Source organism: Pollicipes pollicipes, unplaced genomic scaffold, assembly GCF_011947565.3.
Source record: "Pollicipes pollicipes isolate AB1234 unplaced genomic scaffold, Ppol_2.1 Scaffold_7231;HRSCAF=8579_pilon_pilon_pilon, whole genome shotgun sequence".
NCBI lineage: Eukaryota > Metazoa > Arthropoda > Thecostraca > Pollicipedomorpha > Pollicipedidae > Pollicipes > Pollicipes pollicipes.
The window spans coordinates 44,935,155-44,955,705 of record NW_023597034.1 but is presented as its reverse complement, the minus strand read 5'-3'; the positions used below and the strand labels follow the sequence as shown (position 1 = coordinate 44,955,705).

At 52.9% G+C, this 20,551-nt stretch overlaps 1 protein-coding gene across 3 annotated transcripts in view; it reads right to left on the bottom strand.

The window, feature by feature from the left end:
- LOC119110539 (neo-calmodulin) overlaps window positions 1-20,551 on the bottom strand; it is a 249,042-nt gene that overhangs the window by 43,508 nt on the left and 184,983 nt on the right. Inside the window, exon 2 of one of the 3 annotated variants that reach the window (XM_037234401.1) lies at window positions 16,189-16,342. The exons of 1 other annotated variant lie outside the window; for it this stretch is intronic. In XM_037234401.1, the coding sequence (XP_037090296.1) occupies window positions 16,189-16,281 (93 nt within the window). In that variant the 5' untranslated portion in view covers window positions 16,282-16,342. Of the gene's footprint in view, window positions 1-16,188; window positions 16,369-20,551 lie in introns of all 3 variants that reach the window. One more of the 3 variants, XM_037234402.1, reaches the window with a different exon arrangement.

Below are 20,551 nucleotides of genomic sequence, written 5' to 3'. Positions count from 1 at the left end.
GCCATCGGCGCGACTCTCGGCCAGAGTCTTTAGGAGGCGGCGCCAGATACGGCCCGACGCCGGCGGCGCGGCCCGCCCAATAGTTCATCATGCTATACTGCCGGGTGGCGCAGCTAAAGATCTGATGGGCGACGACGGCTCCACGGCAGGCGAGACTGCATCGAGCGGCGAGCGGCGCGGCCCACACAGGACGAACGGTGGGCAGAGGACAGGCGACGACAGACCTGGCGGAGAGACCCACTGGGCGACCAACCAACTGGCGGCAATCAAACACTGCATCGCTAAAAACATTCGCGTACTCGGTACACACCACGGCTGTGGATCACATTGCTTATTTTGATGTGGACAACCGTGGAACATATGCAGTGGACGGCAGCTCTCCGGGAAACGACTGACGTCAACTACCTTCCGGAGACAGACTAACCTAAACCGCCAGTCCCCGTGCCCGTCTGGCCTCAGCTGCCAGCCCCGTAGCCGTCTGTCCTCAGCTACCGGCGGCCCCGGAGCCCGTCTGTCCTCAGCTGCCGGCCCCGGAGCCCCTCTGTCCTCAGCTGCCGGCCCCGGAGTCCGTCTGTCCTCAGCTGCCAGCCCCGGAGCCCGTCTGTCCTCAGCTGCCGGCCCCGGAGCCCGTCTGACCTCAGCTGCCGGCCCCGGAGCCCGTCTGTCCTCAGCTGCCGGCCCCGGAGCCCGTCTGTCCTCAGCTGCCGGCCCCGGAGCCCGTCTGTCCTCAGCTGCCGGCCCCGGAGCCCGTCTGTCCTCAGCTGCCGGCCCCGGAGCCCGTCTGACCTCAGCTGCCGGCCCCGGAGCCCGTCTGTCCTCAGCTGCCGGCCCCGGAGCCCGTCTGTCCTCAGCTGCCGGCCCCGGAGCCCGTCTGTCCTCAGCTGCCAGCCCCGGAGCCCGTCTGACCTCAGCTGCCAGCCCCGGAGCCCGTCTGTCCTCAGCTGCCGGCGGCCCCGACGCGGGGCGCGCTCGGGCAGTGACCGGGGCGATGGCGGCGGCCGTTCGCCGGCCGAATGCCAACTGCTGGCCGGCGCCGCTCCACCGCACTCCGTTTGAAATTGAAACGACGACCGAGGATGGCGCCGTAAACTGTCATCTATCAGCGCGATGGCGCTCCCTGGCCGGCTCAGCCGGGCTGAGGACCGGAACTGAGACAGAGGCGAGGTCAGAGGCGGCGGGACGGCAGCGGAGGCGAGGAAACGGCGACAGAGGCAAGGCTAGAGGGAACGGGACGGAAGTGAAGACCAGGTCACAGAGAGCGGAACGGGAGCGGAGGGGAGGTCCGAGGGGGGCAAGCGGAACAGAGACGATTTCGGACGGAACGGGACGGGAATGAAGACCAGGTTTGAGGGAGCGGAACGGGAGCGCAGGGGATGCCCGAGGGGGCAGGCGGAACAGAGACGATTTCAGAGGGAGCAGGACGGGAATGAAGACCAGGTCAGAGGGAGCGGAACGGGAGCGGAACGGGAACGGAGGGGAGTCCCGAGGGGGTAGACGGAACAGGGACAATTTCAGAGCGAACGGAACGGGAGTGAACACCAGGTCAGAGGGAGCAGAACGGGAGCGGAGGGGGCAGAAAGACGACGGAAGGAGAGAGAGGGAGAGAGAGGGGGGGGGGCGGGGGTAGGGACGCGTCGGGGGAGCAGTAGATGACTGAGGTTGCAGTAGAATGATCAGTGAAGAACTGGATGTGGTGCCGTTTTAAAGGACCAAAATCGGGCAGCGAAGAAGACACAGCTGAAAGAACTCCAGAAATACAGCGCCGGACGTGTACCAGAGCAGGGCAGAGAGGAACCCGAACTGCCAAAATCGGCTGCTGTCGAAACGCCGTCACCAAACACATATTGTATTGCTGGGCCGTCGACGCAAGACAAACGGCTCCACGACCATCCAACTGCAGCCCAGCTCTACCAACAAGGCACCGCGACACGTCACCTATGGACCACCATCAACTAGTCAACTGACCAGCAGGCGTAATGCGAGACAGCTGACCAAACAGGACTGGGACCGGAATGGAGGGGGAGGGGGGGGGGGGGGGAAATCGGCCAGACGTGGGTGGAGCGATGGCGGGGGGAGGGGGCGGGTGTTCGCTACCGGCGGCCATTCATGATTGATGACAGGCAGAGTGCGCTCCGACGACCCGGCTCAGCGCCGAACAAAACAGGGCCCGGGCCCGAACTTCAACAGCTGTCCAATGATGCCCATTTAATTTTCAGCGCGGGAGAACGTGGCGCGTGATAAGGAGAGCTTCCATTAAACAATCGAGACTGCGATCTTATCGCCACGTGCCGGCGCGAGGGAGCTCCGAGGTAGTGCGACACTCGTGACATACGAGGGGCGCCAGCTGGGGAGTGTGACGTATGGACCAACATATAAGAACCGGGTAATGGGACCTTCTGCACCTGCACAGGCGCTCGGCTTCACGTGCTGGAAGGAGCGCCAGACGAGAACGACCACTTAAATTGGTGGTTCCAAAGCGGGGCACATCGCTTCGATTGCAATCACTATCACTATGGAATGAATGAGCGTGGTATATTAATCGCTGCAAGGATGATACGAATTCGCACTATCACGCTCCTGATACGTACATATTTTTTCACCTGCGCATGAGCTCGAGAGACGTGTCTTTGGTTGCAGACACCTTGCCAGGTTGACAAGTCCTGGTCCGGTCAGGTCATCCGGGCCCCAAGCACACTTTTTAACAACACTAACAAGCTGGGAATAAAAGTTATCGGGGGTCGCATTTGGTGCGCTCTTTTGTTGCCTAACTAGGATACTACTTAGCTATGGGGCGTTGGAGGGGCAAGCAAATTCATCGAGACATGTGCAGGCCATGCCTACAAGGGGATGGGGACGTGGGTTCGTTAAGGCGCGATTGGGTCACCGGTGTGGCGACTGACCTCTGTGCCTGCGATGGCTGCTGCAGGGAACATGCGGCTAACCCAGCGGCCTGATGGGCGAAGCTGGTGCATGACGAGCTTTCGGACAAACCCCAACTCCACACCTGGTCCGAAAGGACTTGAACCTAGATGCCAGCAGCACGGCCACACTTCCTTTCGTCATGTTTATCGTGTGATGACTCCGGCTGCTGCTCACCGAAACATACTTTTACACGCGTGAGTGTGCTGGCAATCGCTAGTCATGACATTAGTTAGTGTATGCACCAGAAGTGACCTTCTCGTGCGCACGCATATATAGGCGGACGAAGACACGTGGCGGTAGAGTGGAAATCTCACTTCCGCTAACACTAGCAGCATTGGGATATCCTTTTGTTACTGCTTGTGATGGCGGTAACAAAACGCTATCTTTCTACAGTATTCAACAATGGCCATGGTTAAACAAAATTGAGTTACTCAACCACAGCACTCTTAGTTTGACTCATGTTTTTTTTAGGCGAGTGTCTTGGGACGTTTCAAACCCATGGGCCGAAATCCTTTACAGGATCGACCAGCACGGTAAATAAATTAATCAGGATCTCAGTGGGACATGTTTTGTGTCCGAGCTAAGTCAGAAAAATAACGAATAATCAGACAGCTACACAAATGGCTAAAAATAACCTAACGTACTCAAGCGCTGCTGCATCGACTTCCCGTATTGGCAAAATAGCAGTCACTAGTGCATTGCGTTTGTTCGCGACCTGCTATTTTTACGCGTGCGCGCGAGCGTTACATAATAGACGACAGATGCCCAGGAATAGACCATGTCATGTTTAAATACGCAGGCTTTCCTCACTGTCGGGACGGCGGGCCTCGCAGACCCCTGCAACCAGAAAACCTGTAACTATACTGGAGCCAAGCCGAAGACGACATTGTATATCCCAGGTAAAATCTCCATTCATCAGTGTCAATGAACACCACTTAAAGCAACCTTTGATGTATGAAGCCAGGTCAACGGGGTTCAAAGTAGTGGACATAGGCCTCTTCTCTATCCTAAGAAATATGTAGGTAATGACAGTGGGAGGTGGTGACGAATATACACTGCCTGGTGTTATGCGTCATATAGCAACAGGAATGCATTATTGGATAGGACCTTTGGCATGGGATATTTAGTCAGGTTGTCAACTCTTCAGTGCCTGGGCCTCACCCTTTTATCTAAAAGCTATAGATTACGCTGCAACGACAACAAACGACGCTAGATAGATTTTTGCACAGGACGTCATATAACAAACAACATGACCTATGATACGTCAAATCGTAGTATTAAAATCATATTAATCCATCCCGCCCCCAAAAGCATTGTATGCTTTACCAGGCCTGTTACCGGATGAGGTCATCCGGTAACAGGCCTGTCTTAGATGCATTTTATGGAAATTGCATCATAAACCATGATGTAGAGAAAAAATTTACCTGATGAAGAGTGCAGGACTTATCGTCTATAAGAAGCACACGTTGCGAGGTGTATGAACGCAAACCGAGACCTACCTAGGCCCAGCAAGTTCATCACCAATAACCAGCCAAAAATATTTATGACCTCGCATTTTTGTTGACAGAATATCTAAACTGGTTGCAAAAGTCAACTATTCAAAACGCTAGTATACGCTTTGTGTCATTAGCTACGAAAGCCACGTCAAGAGGCTGTCAACGCGCATCGTCTGCCCACCGAATTTTTAGTCGACGTACTTCGGGAGCTAGCAACAATTACTCCAGACTCCTGAGGTGCAAAAATGTTTGAAATCACTGCTAGCTCATTCAAAGCTCGTACTGAAATACATGCTATGACTCCCGGGAACAGCGGAGTCGTTGGCAGCGATCTATGTCTGGGGTCGCCGGATAACTTGCATCTTGTAACCTTCCAACTGCGCATTTAAGATGTGTGATCTGTAATGCCAACCCATGCTGTATGTTTCATGACTTCGCCTTTTTTGTACCCTGCCTGCATGCGATAATTATAAACAATACGAAACACTTATTATATTTAATGATTTGAGCTGATTTCTCACTGTTAAACTTACGTGCCCATCAAATGCAACCAAGCAATTTGCCTTATATCTTGAATGTCTTATCAGGACACGCATGATTATACAGTTATTATCTGTCCCTCAGTTTGCCATGCCAAGCAATGCAGTATGTTGTTCTCCCGTTGGCGCATTGGAATCCATATAGCAATTCTCCCACATGAAGGTAGCCTTAACAGCTGGCCGCGGGCTTTACTCAAGCTCGCGCGACCAACGAAGCCTCGGCCGACCCTAGATCGATTTAATTAAAGACCACACGGAGGGCGACAAACGCGGCCACGTTGGCGTCTGCCGTCACCACCGAGTGTGGCTTCCCGCACAGCGCGGCGACGGCAGACGCCGAAGGAGCCCCGCCAACAGGAGCTGGGCCGCCAGCCAGCCGGGCGCCGCTCCGCCCCTCCCCGGGGATGAGGTCAAGAGAAGCCTCACCGCAAGCCAACTCGAACCCTGGACGGCACGACGACACAGTTCAAAGGCTTGCGACACAGGCCCAGCGATATCAACTGCATGTCAAGTGCTCGTGAGTTCCGGATTGTGATTGTGTCAATCTGGCGCTGAGCTAGTCCAGTAGTTTAGCTAGGTGATGTCGGTTACGTGACTTTGTCATTGCCATTACTGTAACGATAACTCACGATAGCACACAATGCGATGGAAACGTTTTCCCATACCGCTAATTTGGGTCTACATATTGACATGCTGAACTGTATGTGCCACTATGCAGGAATGCAGTGCACGAATGCTCGCTTCCGATGCGAAAGGCCCTCCTCCATCGAGCAGATACTGTTTACATCTGCTGCATTATGCAGCTTTACAAAAAAAGTGTCAAAGTGCAGGCCATTTTCATGTCCACTCGGTTTCAGGCAAACGTGGAAGAAGCCTGTCAATGCAGTCGACCGAATTCGAATAACAATTCACATAACTGAATCTTCAGCTAAAGCGATCAAATTAGATCCCACCCGCCAAAAGTACCGACAGATAAATGTCGGTTCGTATTCACTGTCGTCTTGTCGTTTTATGTTAAGGAGGATATCGCATAATGCAGCATTCAGAGTTTTAGGGCTCATTTACAAGACATCATCATTGAAATCAATTTTGTCGCTTTTAGATGAAAACGAGTAGTCGTCATTCTGTCGTGTGTTTAGTGCCTTAGTTTGTGCTGTCATCGATGGTGTTTTTCTTCGCTTCTTTTTAATGGTATTCACCGTCACTGTTATCTACATCCACGATAAAATCATCGATAGCGTTGAATAACGATATCGGACGCTCGTGCTTGAATATTTCAGACGGAATGAGAGATGCACTTTCAGGGTAAACAGTTGGTGCATTAATAAATATGTATGCATGCAGGCGTTTTTTACGAACGCCGGACACGTTGATTTACAGGATCCGGTGCTAGAAAACTCGCTGCTACTTTTGCCACCTTCGCTGATTCCATCATGTCTTTCGACAGCCCTCGTCGTTGCATACAGGACATGCTTTCTTCTCCTGCCTGCCCGCCTTGTCCAGGTAGGCATTCTTTTAGCAACGAAGAGTCAAATGACTTTTCGATATATGTTGCCGGCCATGTTGCCACCCCACATACATCCCTGCCATGCAGCTTGCTTCTACCGTCTTTGAAGATGAAAAGAAGTATTTTATTGTTTGTAGCTTTCTTATATGCAGGATAAAAAAATGTTTCAGGGGCTATATGGATCTAGGGTATGACTAACAATGGAACGAGCAGGCCGACTCGGGTAAGAATTTAAGCACTGTCGGGTTTGCAATGCTTGTCACACTTTTTTCTCATGACGTCATTCGCGTTTACGTAAAACCGTTTGTGCAAACATACCATTGGATGCAAAACGCTGAGGCGGGGTACTTTCTCAATCCATGAGACGTTGAACACATGAAAACGATTGTGTAACTGTGTACCGTTAGCATCCGATCGTTGCCCATTTATAAGATGTTTTGTCCGCGCGTCTTGGCCCGATGCCGATGGATGGCGATGCTACGATCTTAAGGCCTGACACCGGGACAGCATTTATCAATCGCCGGGCACAGATACATCATGAGGTGCGAGAAATGGGCCGTGTCCATTTATCCCGCCAGACATTGGTCACCACTTATCAGATTGACATCCGATGGATGACACCAACTTGTTGACCGCACAGTATGGTGGTTCAAAAATGCAGCGATTCTGCCACGAAAACAATCAACCGTAATATTAGGTTATTTAAAACGTTGACAACAATGACCAATGTGCACTCAATCAAAAAGAAAAAAAGAGAAAAAAAGCCGCATCTGAAAGGACATGTACTGCCTTGGCAAAGGATATTTGTAATATTTAAGCGAATGATCAACATTTGAGGATTTTTAAGTAAGCACCAGATACGATAAAATAAGCTCACTCATAATTATTGGTATAATTTCGAGTAAAAGATTGCTCTAGACACCACAATTTCTCCATTTAGTCAATATTGCTCATCAATACGTCATTGTTTGCGTCATGGAATATTGATATGATGTTGGGGTGCTGAAGAATTCGCCCTGCGAAAATGCCACCCGGGCACTTCCTTGTGGTACTCAAATATCCCGACAGGTCGCCGGACGGCGCTGGGGGTGTTGCTGAACCAAATATCGTTATGCGTTCGTTGTTGTCCTTTCTGGGAGATGTTCTTGCATATTAAGTCGTGAGTCGGTTATGTTTACTTGTATTCATATACTCGGTTATGGGGCAACTTTCAACATATTCTATTACGACTCTTATTCCGTAATGATTGACAAAGATGTTCAACGCTTTGTACTACGTAGCACAAAACGTGAATCGTGATTGAAGCTCGCACAGCCCGCACAATATTGCTTGATAACTAATTGACGTCGGTTATGTCTGAAATTTAAGCTCACAAACGCCAGACACAAACGATTCCTCGATTACATCCTTGACCTTGAACGCGCTTGGCCAATGGGATAGCAGGATTAGAGCGACGGTCTTTGGCGCCATGCATACCTGAGTGACCTTGAAATAGTCTACACGAAAAAGTCTGCCATCTTTGCGGGTGTGTAGCTCATAACTGGAGGGTTTTAAGTATTAAGAAGGGCAGGGCTGTGAACTGTACCAAATGATCTTCAGGACGGCTATTTCAGTTCAAAACCCCATAGAAATGTGAATCACTCCATGTCAGTCATCCTGTTGAATTGAGTGTTCCATATATTGAATATATTGAAGCAAACCTCAGATATGATGAAGTAAGATCACTTTTGACCATTCGTTTAGTTGTAAAGGCAAAAGACTGCTCTAGACAACACACTTGCTCTGTTTATTAAATATGCTCCCTAATACGCCATTGTTTGATTACGTCATCATACTTTGCACCTCACTGGTTAGGAGCCATTTGGCGGCAGTTACATCTGGAAAGAGCACCATACATGAGCGAGCTCAAGAGCACCATATATGAGCGACTCAACAATCGCATACAGTTTGGCTTTGATCGCCGCATGGCCAATGGAATAATAGGATTTGAATGCCATTATTATGGCGTCATGGATGCCTGGGTGGCCTTAAGAAGTCTCCCCTAAATAGTCTGCACATTTCGCGGGCGCGTAGCTCAGGAACTAGAACGTTTTACATCTTAAGAAGGCAAGACCGTAAACTGCACTGAATAATCTTCGAGATGGCTATTTCATCGTCGTCTCGTCACGGGGGCTTCAGTACCCGCTCAGCTGCTGAGGCTATGTGGTCTCGCCTGCCGCTCATCCTGGCAGGGAGAGCGGGCACCGCGGGTAACAGAGCCCCGTACCTCTGGTGCCCCAGACGCTCAGTGGTTAACGCGAACGTGTTGATCACTACACCACCGGCGCCCTAAGATGGCCAGTTAAGATCAAAATTCCATACAAATGTGGCACACCCCCTTTAACTGTGAGACGAGTTAAGGAACGATCATCGCTTGTTCTTAAGCATTGAAAGGAGAAACAATCTGTTGCTCAGCCTTCTTGACAAGCTGATTTCAGACGAACATTTATCCGCTGAAGAAGCACAGCTGTTCTGTCGGGCGCTGATAAGCAACCAGACCTATCAAACCAATGGCGGCGAGCGGGCTGAACCCCGCAATCCAATCCGCCGCACTGCGTCCAGAGGCGAGTCATTCGGAATGGTGTCGCGTGTTCTGTTGTGTGGACACTTCTGGCTTCCTCCAGCCATAAATGCTTTGATGTACACGGCTGTTTGGCCGGCCGCCAAGCCTTTGTGTGGGCGATCGGCACATCATCGTGGGTTGTTCGCCCTCGAGAGCGAGAGGGGGCGGCACGGAGCGAAACGTCGCCGCTGTTTTTACTGCGGCATCCGCCGGGAACCAAGCCAAAGCTGAAATAGCAGGCTCAGATGTGGATGTTGGTACATGATATGGGTCACAGCTTGGGCACCCCAACATGAAAGATAAAGCATCTACCCTGTGCCCATTGTTGTATTTGCGTCAACAGCAGGCGGTGTTTGGAGCACAAACCAACAAGGATCGCGGTCATCGAAAGCTGGCGTCATATGGGCGGTGTCTTGATAACAAATATGAAATTTTATTAGGTGTGCTCAGAAAATAGGACGTCCAAGACTTTTCCCTTTACAGATGAGTCCCACTGCAATGTTTTGACCGCAACGAGGCCTGTTGGGAAGCAAGTCCTACTTGGTGGTCTTTCATTATCGCAGCGCTCTATTCAGTAACGTTGTGGCTGAAGACAAATTGCAAAAAGTGCAAGTATTTCATGCCATGAGGTTTCCTTGATATCAAACGATTCTTTAATCTTTAAGAATGCAATGCTTGCTCTACTAGGGGAGATAAAACATAAGTTTTCGTGGGCTCTTTCTAAAAGGGCAGCATGCAGACGCGTGATACCTTTTTAACTCCGAACGCTTTGGTTTTGATAGATCTCACTCGTTCAACGCATGCTTTTTGTGAAAGTTATCTATTGTCGCACCATTATAAAACGCATCCCAATCGCAGCTCTCAGGTAAATTACCCAGGCATGTAATTTCAGCGATTAGATGTATCCACATCATGAGAGGAAGCATACGTCAGACCCATCCGAGCAATGTCGTGCCACCATAGCCAGACGTCAGGCAACACTTCACGCGTCCTCTTGCAGAAATGTGACGTATACTATTAGTAGTCTAGCATGAAAACGATTCCCAAAAGTATAAGTTTCTGACATTTGGGGCTGCCGTTGTGCACCTGGCGGGGGGCAACTAGGAAGCAAAAGCTCCTGCGTCACGAGCAAACGCTACCCATGGTGGCCAACCAAACCAGAACAACTTACAGGTGGTGCGGAAGCACCGAGGCCCCATCCGACAGCATAGTTTTGTTACCTTTCCGACTACATTGCTTAATTTGTCGAGCTAACCGTGATTCGGTGCTCTTGATCATTACTTACGCCTGATGGTTGTAACGCGGGCTGACTATTTGCTGTGTGACACATTGTAAACAAATCATTTTCCCACACATAAACGGACTTGCACATAATATTTTGCAGATGTGTTTTCAAAGGGTGACCAAGGACATGAGCCAACACCCCGTTAAGTATTCCCAAACTGCGGCTAAATTAAATGACGCGACCACTTTCTAGGCCTTTCTACACTAACAGCTGTGTGCTCTCCAGCAGAAACGCTGCCAGAAATTGCAGACTCCGTCGAAAAAAAAAACACTCAGATTACCTTAGCACTCGATACACGATTGGGTTCATACCAGCGAACGGCGCCTCTCGTCGTCGATGAAACTTTCAGGACCAATCCAATCCAAGCAACCCACTTATCGGCTTTTGGTGGGTGGGAATTCCAAATCCGATGAGCTTTCATCGTCAGAGTAAAACAGTTTTAAGTACAATCAAAGTTAATCTAATGGGCGATTGAGCTCCATTGAGCATCAACATGGAACTGTAGCATATACAACTACCTTCACGACTTCTTTAAAGGGAATGTATCTCATTTGAATATATGGAAGCAAGCAATAGATAAGACGAAACGGACTCACTTTTAACTAGCAGAATACTTTAAAGTAGAAAAGACTGGTCCAGACAATACAGTTTTTCTGTGTAGTACATATTCTCCCCGATAAGTCATGGTTTGATTGCATCATCACACCTTGCAAAGCATTGACTGAGAGCCAATTGACGGCTGTTCTATCTGGAAATCGTGGTGACGAACGCCAGATATGAACGACTCAACCATCATATAATTTTTGGCCTTGGCCGCGCAGCTTAGGAAATGTAGGTTTTGAATGACGTTATCATAACGTCATGAATGCCAAGGTGATCTCAAAATACTCTTCTCAAACAAGTCCCCCCCATCTCCACGAGCATGTAGCTCAGAAATTAGGGGACGTTAGGTGTTAAGGACAGGGCTGTGGACTGCACTGAGTGATCCTCAAGATGGCTATTTCAGTTCAAAACCCCTTCCAGACCTACTCCTTTCTAAACCATTTATACTAGCCACCTGTTATTCAATCCGGTAATAATTCGTGTCAATTGGAGCTATAATGCTGCAGTCCAGTCCAATTCATTGATAGATCACAACCCTCTGGATTTATGGCATCCATGAAACGTATATGGGGCACATGCCTGGCCTTTCTTTACCCAATGGAAGTTTAGTTTTTGGAGACATACTTGTACGGCAATAGTATCTGTATAAGGTTCCAGCAGACAGAAAAATGCATCCATGCAAATGCAAAAATGCAAATGCAAAATGCACGTTTCTGCTGCCTGGTCCAGCCAGTCCGTTCAGCGGCTGGGTTTCTGTTGCCTGGTTCAGCCAGCCCGTTCAGCGGCTGTGTTTCTGCTGCCTAGTCCAGCCAGCCCGTTCAGCGGCTGGGTTTCTGTTGCCTGGTCCAGCCAGCCCGTTCATCAGCTGTGTTTCTGCTGCCAGTCCAGCCAGCCCGTTCAGCAGCTGTATTTCTGTTGCCTGGTCCAGCCAGCCCGTTCAGCGGCTGTGTTTCTGCTGCCTGGTCCAGCCAGCACGTTCATCAGCTGTGTTTCTGCTGCCTGGTCCAGCCAGCCCGTTCAGCAGCTGTGTTTCTGTTGCCTGGTCCGGTCAGCCCGTTCAGCGGCTGTGTTTCTGCTGCCTGGTCCAGCCAGCCCGTTCAGCAGCTGTGTTTCTGCCGCCTGGTCCGGTCAGCCCGCTCAGCGGCCGCGTTTCTGCTGCCTGGTCCAGCCAGCACGTTCAGCAGCTGTGTTTCTGTTGCCTGGTCCGGCCAGCTCGTTCAGCGGCTGCGTTTCTGCTGTCTGGTCCAGCCAGCCCGTTCAGCAGCTGTGTTTCTGCCGCCTGGTTCCGCCAGCCCGTTCAGCGGCTCGGTTTCTGCTGTCTGGTCCAGCCAGCCCGCTCAGCGGCTGTGTTTCTGCCGCCTGGTCCGGTCAGCCCGCTCAGCGGCTGTGTTTCTGCTGCCTGGTCCGGCCAGCCCGCTCAACGGCTGCGTTTCTGCTGTCTGGTCCGGCCAGCTCGTTCAGCGGCTGCGTTTCTGCTGTCTGGTCCAGCCAGCCCGTTCCGCGGCCGTCAGCGATCGACAAGAAGGGTGGGGGGATGTGGGGGGGGGGGGAGGGAGAGGCGTTAGTGGGCACCCCCGCCTTGCTCCTTCATTTCGGCCCGAAGGAGGCGCCAGTCGAGCTGAGAGCAGCGCCAATTTAATGCCACCGCCGGTTAAGCCTACGGAATGGCTTCATTTGTAAATCTAATGGCACGTCGTCTCCGTCGAGAACGACGCGAGAGATCTGAGCGGGCGGCTGCTGGCCAGACAGCGGTCCAGACTACACGCGGGGCTCCTGGTAAGACAGCGTCCAAGCCTATACACGGCGGCTGATGGCCAGCCAGCGCCCGGACTGCACGCGGCGGGTGGTCAGACAGCGGCCCAGACTGCACGCGGTGAGCGGACAAACAGCAGCCCGGACTGCACGCGGCTGGTGGTCAGACAACATCCCAGACTGCACGCGGCGGGTAGTCAGACAACAGACCAGATTGCACGCGGCGGGTGGTTAGACAACAGCCCAGATTGCACGCGGAGGGTGGCGGGGACTGGCGCCACGAAGCCGGACAACAGACTGCGCTGGTTCGCACAGCGTGCATGCCAGACGGGGGCTATCGCGGCAAGTCGGGATGTAGACCAAAAAGTTTCTACCCATTTGTATGCTATGAGCGGTGCTCAGTGTGCTTACATTGCCACTTGGGCGTGCGTATGTACACAGGAAACGACAACTATTCATGAGCATGTCGTATGCGTCGCATTCACTTATTTCTTAACGCCAGACACACGCACGGTTAGGAACGCCCGCGGCAGGGAGCCGGGTGGCAAGCAGTGCACTAGAGACTGCGTGATCTGCGCTAGGCGGCTGCGGCAGCCGCGCGTCGCTCGGCCGCTGCCGGTGCGGCAGCGTTTGGGGGCGCCGCGACCGTTGACGGGCCGCCGGAAGTTGTCGCCAGACGCGCGCTTTCCCATCGCATGCGGACTATGGAGATGAATGGTGGGATGTCGGCAGGGCGATGTCGGCATCGACAGAAAGCGGGACGGGGTAAGGGGGAGGGACCCGCCGACCGCCGGACCGGCAACGGCGGACGAGCGCAAACGGGGTCGTATCGGAGTATGGAATGGATCGCAAGTAGTGATGGCGCGAGTCAAGAGATGCGTGGATGTCTTTGAGTTTGCACGAGAGGAATCACTGCTTGTTCAACCATCGCTCAACCAAGAAATACCATTGCTAATCTGGCACAGCTTCAGTGAAGATATTTTCACGCTTAAAATCATCAATCAAACCGAAGACCAAACATAAAACGACGTAGATTTATCTTTCCAGAATAGAACGTTCACATCTCAGAGAGTAGCACATGAAATGACCGGAAGCAAACAATGTACACTAAATTTATATTTGTAGAGCTTTAGTTCGAGAGCTAGAGACCATAGAATACAAGTTCAGAACAGACAGTAGATTTTCATTGCAACTTTTATTTGGCAGCAATCAACAGGTCTTACGCTCAGCATGAATAACCTCCACTCTGCCGTGAACGAGGCGTTGTTGGCTCGCGGCAACCCGTGCTCTACCAGTACGCCCCGTTTTTTCTGCTAGAGCAGCGGGATTTCTGGCGCGGCGACCGGGTTTTTGGCGCCGGCCGCCGCCATCCGGTCTGCGTCGCTTCCGCCGCCGCTGCCGCCTCTGGCCGTCCGGGCGACGTTTCCGGTGCGCCATCGGGCCGGTCGTAATGCCTTCCTGCGGCGGCCGTCCAGCCGACGGGTCGGCCGGTCGACTCGCACAGGGCGATCGCTGCCGGTCGCCTAGCACAGGGCGATTGCTGCCGGTCAGCTCGCACAGGGCGATCGCCGCTGATCAGCTCGCACGAGGCGATTGCTGCCGGTCGGCTCGCACAGGACGATTGCTGCCGGTCAGCTCGCACGAGGTGATTGCTGCCGGTCAGCTCGCACGAGGCGATCGCTGCCGGTCAGCTCGCACAGGGCGATTGCTGCCGGTCGGCTCGCACAGGGCGATTGCTGCCGGTCGGCTTGCACAGGACGATTGCTGCCGGTCAGCTCGCACGAGGCGATTGCTGCCGGTCGGCTCGCACAGGACGATTGCTGCCGGTCGGCTCACACAGGGCGATCGCTGCCGGTCAGCTCGCACGAGGTGATTGCTGCCGGTCAGCTCGCACGAGGCGATTGCTGCCGGTCGGCTCACACAGGGCGATCGCTGCCGGTCAGCTCGCACAGGACGATTGCTGCCGGTCGGCTCGCACAGGACGATTGCTGCCGGTCGGCTCACACAGGACGATCGCTATCGCTTGGGCACCGGTACCGCGCGGTCGGTGCGGCAATTCAGCATCGGCACGAGACACAGCCGTGATAGCGGCTGAGGCATGAACAGCTGGCCAAACCCCAGGGATGGGATGAGATGTGACCGCGACTTTGGGGCATTAGGCAGATCCTTCGAGGCAAGATGCTGCGTGAGAACAGTCGCGGAGCTAGTGGTCAGCCAGTAGGCGGAGGAGGCTGAGCCTACTAGTGCGTGTGGAGCGCGTGCTGCCAGACACAGGCTTGCCTCGATCGCGGCTATGAAAAGTTCGTCAAAGTCTGATATATATATATATATATATTATATATATTATATATATATATATATATATATATATACACGATATATATATATATATATATATATATATATATATATATATCGCATATAATATATCTCGCCGACAATTTCTATTGCCATTGTAGGCGTATCGTAGCGGGGCATGTTTCTTAGCAACATTTCCGTTCTATTTGATGATTTCTAGGCTAACGCACCGCACCATGAAAGAACTCGACGACCATTACTCCGGTGGCGACAGTCCAGACAAAGTTGCAGAGGAGAACTTTACATAATGTATAGATGCATCTCACTGTTAAGTGCAACCTAGCATCAACAACACTCACACACACCAATTTATCTCAAGAAAGCGTTGCTATCATGACGCGTGCACTCGGGATACACTGTGGTGATCCTGTGATGATCATCCATCGGGAATCACGTACAACGTATGTCACGTTAACAGTGCAAAACTTGACCGTTTATCATAGCTCTAAAATTTTCGTGGTGAAGGCAAGTCAGGTTTTCAACTTCCGCGGATCAAGGGTCGATATCAGTATCATTATAAGTGTCATTTTTAACTTGTAGCGCTTTTGCGTTGTTATTCATGCTTTGTGGTAGTTCCGTCTCTGTTTACGGCTGTTATATAATGTTGTACAAAAACACTCAGTACCGGTTCGTCGAACGCGACTGTGTGTATTGTTTCCATCCATGCGAGACCAGCCCAACGGCACGACAAGAGGCTAAATTCAAAAATTAGGCGGCCAAAGCAGAAACGCAAGGAAACGGTCAAGGGTTCACCGACGATATCAAAACCCACAGAACACGTGAAACATCAAAATGAGTTCTTTATGTGTTGGCAATGTACACTTGTGGGCGGCAACCGCCGGTCCCGCAGTCCTGCCAAGAACAGACAAAGCGTGGATGAAGCAGCACTCGACAACGATACTGTACCAGCCACCACCTCCGCAAAACACACTGACGCAGAAAAAGGTGAACATGCTCTGACTATGGTGACCAACTGCTGTCGGACAATCTCAGTCCACAAATTACTGCAAAATTTTGGTGCAGCTAAAAACCGTAGCGAACAATGGCGTCGCGATGGTACCACGAGACGAGCCTATGCAGTGATTGCCGTCAGAGCATGCCAGCGGCGCCGGCGCGCCACTTACCTTTTTGCCACGTTTGCTCAGCTCAGAGAGCTGACTTGCCTGGTGCTGTCTGTCCTTGAGGACCATGCGCGCCGCGGCCAGCCGGCCGGCCATGACGAAGCTGAGTCGGGTGCGTGTCTGAGAGACCCTCCGAACCGGCACCACACCGCTCGCCCTGAGGTCACCGCCCGCTCTCTCCGTCTGCGTTCGCGTACAGGACGAGGAGATGCGGCGCCGGCCGCTGGACGGGGACAGGTGCTGGTGACGGGGGCGGGGAGGGAGCGGCCACCACCGATGACGCCGCCGGCCGATATTATCAGCTGACTCGCAATCAGTGTGGTAAGAGCCTTGTTTACCCCATGTTTCAATGTTCGTAATCGGCCGTCCATAAATTGCAGCACACATTTTGACATTTGTCATCCCACTTTCGTTCGGCTATGGTTATGGACGGCGAGAGCCTCTTGTCCGCCTGTTGACGTTGTGTTAGGCGTGACGCCTAAAGATCAAACGCCCGTTTGGTCCGAAATTAAACGAGCGCTGCAAAACAAAAACGAGCGTGTTGATTTTTCTGAAAGGAAGCCAGCGGTGTTCGACTTTAGTACTTAAAATTCGGCACGATTTATAATCACATCTGAGCATAACACCACGCTGTCCGTCCCACCAACCTCCTCGCTCTCCCTCCACCTGTGACACAGTTACTGGGGCCCATAACCAGCAGAATCATGGCCTGTACTGCCCAAGGTGACAGCGCCAGCGGTCTACCGGGAGCAGAGGACGGTGAAATTTGCAGTCAACCCAAAACGTCACGGCAATCTACGTCCCCATGCCTGTCGTAACCGAATCACCAAAACCGCACTGCTCGGGTTTGCTCTGATCGTGCGCGATACTATCCGTCCTTAATTGGCGACTCCAGACCACCACCAAAGCTTCTCAGGGTCATGAGACGGCCGGAGAAGAAAAAGAGAAGTGCGTCAAGATGCTGGCAGAAAACAAGGCCCCGGCTGCGGGGAACCGGCAGAAAACACGGCCCCGGCCGCGGAGAACCGACAGAAAACACTGCCCGGCAGCGAAACACCGGCAGAAACCACGGTCCCGACCGCGAAGCACCTGTAGAAAACACGGCCCCGACCGCGAAGCACCTACAGAAAACACGGCGTCGGCCGCGGAGCACCGCTCTCAGTCCGCAATACACGGCCGCGGAGCACCGCTCTCAGTCCGCAATACACGGCCTCGTCTCCGGTTCAGTTGGCCCGGCAGATCGGCGGCGTGCGGTTGGTTCGGCGGGCCGGCGGCGCCCGGTTGGCCCCCCTCGGCGGGGACACCGGGCGAACAGCAGTCGGACCCACCCCCAGCGGCGGCCCTTCCACCGCCACGCGAGGAGCCGCCGGCCAGTATCTCGCCCCTCGCGGGCCGGACGCTGACCTCCCGAGCTCATCGGGGAATCACCACCCGACTGTCGGCCAGCGGGCCCGCACCAGCGGCGCGACGACGAGTCGGTGGTCCAGGCAGGCCCACGCGGCGCAGGCACAGGATTAGCGGTGACGCTCCCGTCTCATAGCGCGCGAACGTGAGGGATTAGAAGCGAAGTTCCCTATCTCCCCCAGTAGCGCAGCACCGTCGTCGTTCGGACAGCCACCGTCCGGAGATGGAGGGGAGTGGGCAGGAAGGGGGAGGAGTAATCGCGGGGCGTCAATTGGTCGGTAACATGACAGATGCTTGGGAGCGGCTCTGCATCCCAGCCGATGGCTGATCCACGTGGGACTAAATCGACGAGGCCGGGTGGCGGCCTGGCACCATCACAGCACGTATCTGCCCGCGCTGTGCTCCTCGGCCTCGTCACGCAGCCGCCCCTGCGGCCAGATCAGCGGTGGCCGCCGTCAGACGGGCTCCCGTCTGCGCGTCCGGAACCGATGCGTCGCCGGCCGTCCGGCGGATGTATCGGAGCGCCGGGCGCCGACGGCGCCGGCCCCAGCTGCAGCCGGGTCGCCACCAATCCGGCCATTATCAGCCGGCCCATGCTGCCCTCATAGATCATCATCCGGGGCAAAAATCGCCGCGCGCGCCCGTCAGCCCCGCATCGGTGATGACGACGGATGGCGGTCCCCGGAGCGGCGTGACGCGACGCAAAATTGACCCGGCGCCGCAGAAAATCAGCTCTGGCTCGTCATAGGCATAGGTGATGGATGAGACGACGTTAGACCGTCGCCGGCTCCGGAGACTGGCGGTGGTCTGCGTCCAGGGCGGGAACGGCTTGCCTTTCCGGCGGAAGTCTTGTCCTCGCCGACCGCACGCTTGGCGGAAATCGGCTCCCGGGGGAAGCGGGTGTGATCAGAGAAAGCGTGGAGCCACGGACGGCGTCACGTGCTGCCGAAGGTTGGCAGAAGTTAAGCCCGGCTGACGCGCGTGGGGCAGATCTGTGACAATAATTATAACAAGTTTAGTCCGGCTGGCTGGCTTCCCCTGCTTTTAATCCTGTCCATTTCAGGACAAACCACTTTCTGACCAGACCTGTCAGACGGCGGATGGTCCGGTGACATAAGGCGACTCGCTCAAGCTTTGGGACGCTGCCGTCCCAAAATGCTCCCATCAATCCTCATCGAAAGAACAGGTAGGACATGAAGACAATCTAAAGAAGCATGCCCGTTATCCCTGTGGAGAGAATCATCTAACGCCCACCTTGGGGACCGTGACATAACAGGAATGCCCTCTCTCCAGCTCTGTACAGGCCCCGCAGACATGTATATTGATTGGCGGGCTTGTGCAGTTATTCCAGCCGGTCGGGTCCGTCCGCCGGCCGGTCGGGGCGACCACCCACAAATCCGGCATTCAATTTGCGTGGGCTGAGCGTGGCCGGCTTTGGGACGTTTGGCCCGCCGGCCCAAATCGCCCGAGGCCGGTCGATGGACGACGTCTCCGCGCGCGGTCCCCTCCGCTCTGCCCCTGTTGAATGACCCGGACAGCGCTGGCGGCCGCTCCCGTTCTCGTCCTCTCTCCCGCCGTGGGGGAGGGGAGGCCAGGCACGGCCGATTCTCGCCGCGCTGCCCGCCTGGGGCCCACCTATCGACAGGGATTTCGGTAACGGATGCTCGGTCTGATCTCCGCCAGATCACCTGGCGTCAGCTCCCGGACCGCCTCTCGCGCACCTGATGAATTCCATAAGGCGATGTAGCCCGTGCCCTGATTTCGTGAGACATCATGCTTACGTTCACAACCTATACTCCATTGGAATCATTTTTCGCGTCCATTTAAAGATAGGACACGAAGATGCGCTTGCAGAAAGGTTGCTAATGACTAGGCCAACGCAACGTATCGAATCCCATTTAGAGCGTCAAGGTAGGAGTCCTCCCATCGACGTGCACAGAATAATGAAACAGGCCTGATAAACAATAGGCAACGCAGACCACAAGTAAGCCAACAGACCAGAGCGGTTCGGTTTGAGCTAGCATCGCAAGCCCCGGTAAGTTTACAATTAGGAAATGCATCCTCAGTGAGGCAGCCGTTTAGCGGCAGCAGGAAAATTTGTCAATGAGAGCGAATTGAAGTGTTATATATATATATATATATATATATATATATATATATATATGTCTCAATCTCCCCGAATACATATATTTATATATGTATATATCTATGTATATGTAATTGTACCGACGAACACGAAAAACTGATTTGGTTTCGCGCGGTCCTTGTGGCGGTTTCGAGCTACTTAAATTCGAAACACCAGGACGACCATTTATACATCATGATGAATAATAAGCTAAAACTTCAAATGTTATCATTAGTCGCTGTCATCGCGCGATCTATATGCGACGATAAACGTATTGCCTCCTTGAGCCTCATCTCTCAGCATGACTGTCAAATAGCGGCACTGCCAGGCGTGCAAAGCGGTAAGAAATCCAGGACTACACGAATTATGAGCCAAATCTTAGCAAGATTTGCAGCATCTTCTGCTTTTGATCCTGATTATTAAAAACGAGCACTTAGTTATCACAAAGGCTTTAGCCGTGCAGAATATATTGTTTTAAATGGTGAAAACCGGCCTTGGCAACAAAATATTGAAGGTCGTTAACATTTACACCCACATATCACCGTCAGTGGTCTAAAGAATACGAAAAAATACAAGCAAGCCGAACACTGTATCCTTGCTTGCCTTGCTTGCCATCACTGCATCATACTGCTTGCCTTTGCGTGATGTTTTGCGCATGATCGTTTTACCTTCTTGACCTATTGCTGACTGCAAACACCATGACAAAGAGCAATGAAGATATCAAAGATGAATCATTTCCCTTTTGTTCAACATACACTATGAAACGAGAGGCAAACGTGCCCGCAAAATTTGAACGTCTGGCTGCACCAACAGCCGTTCTATAAGTTAAAAGCGCAT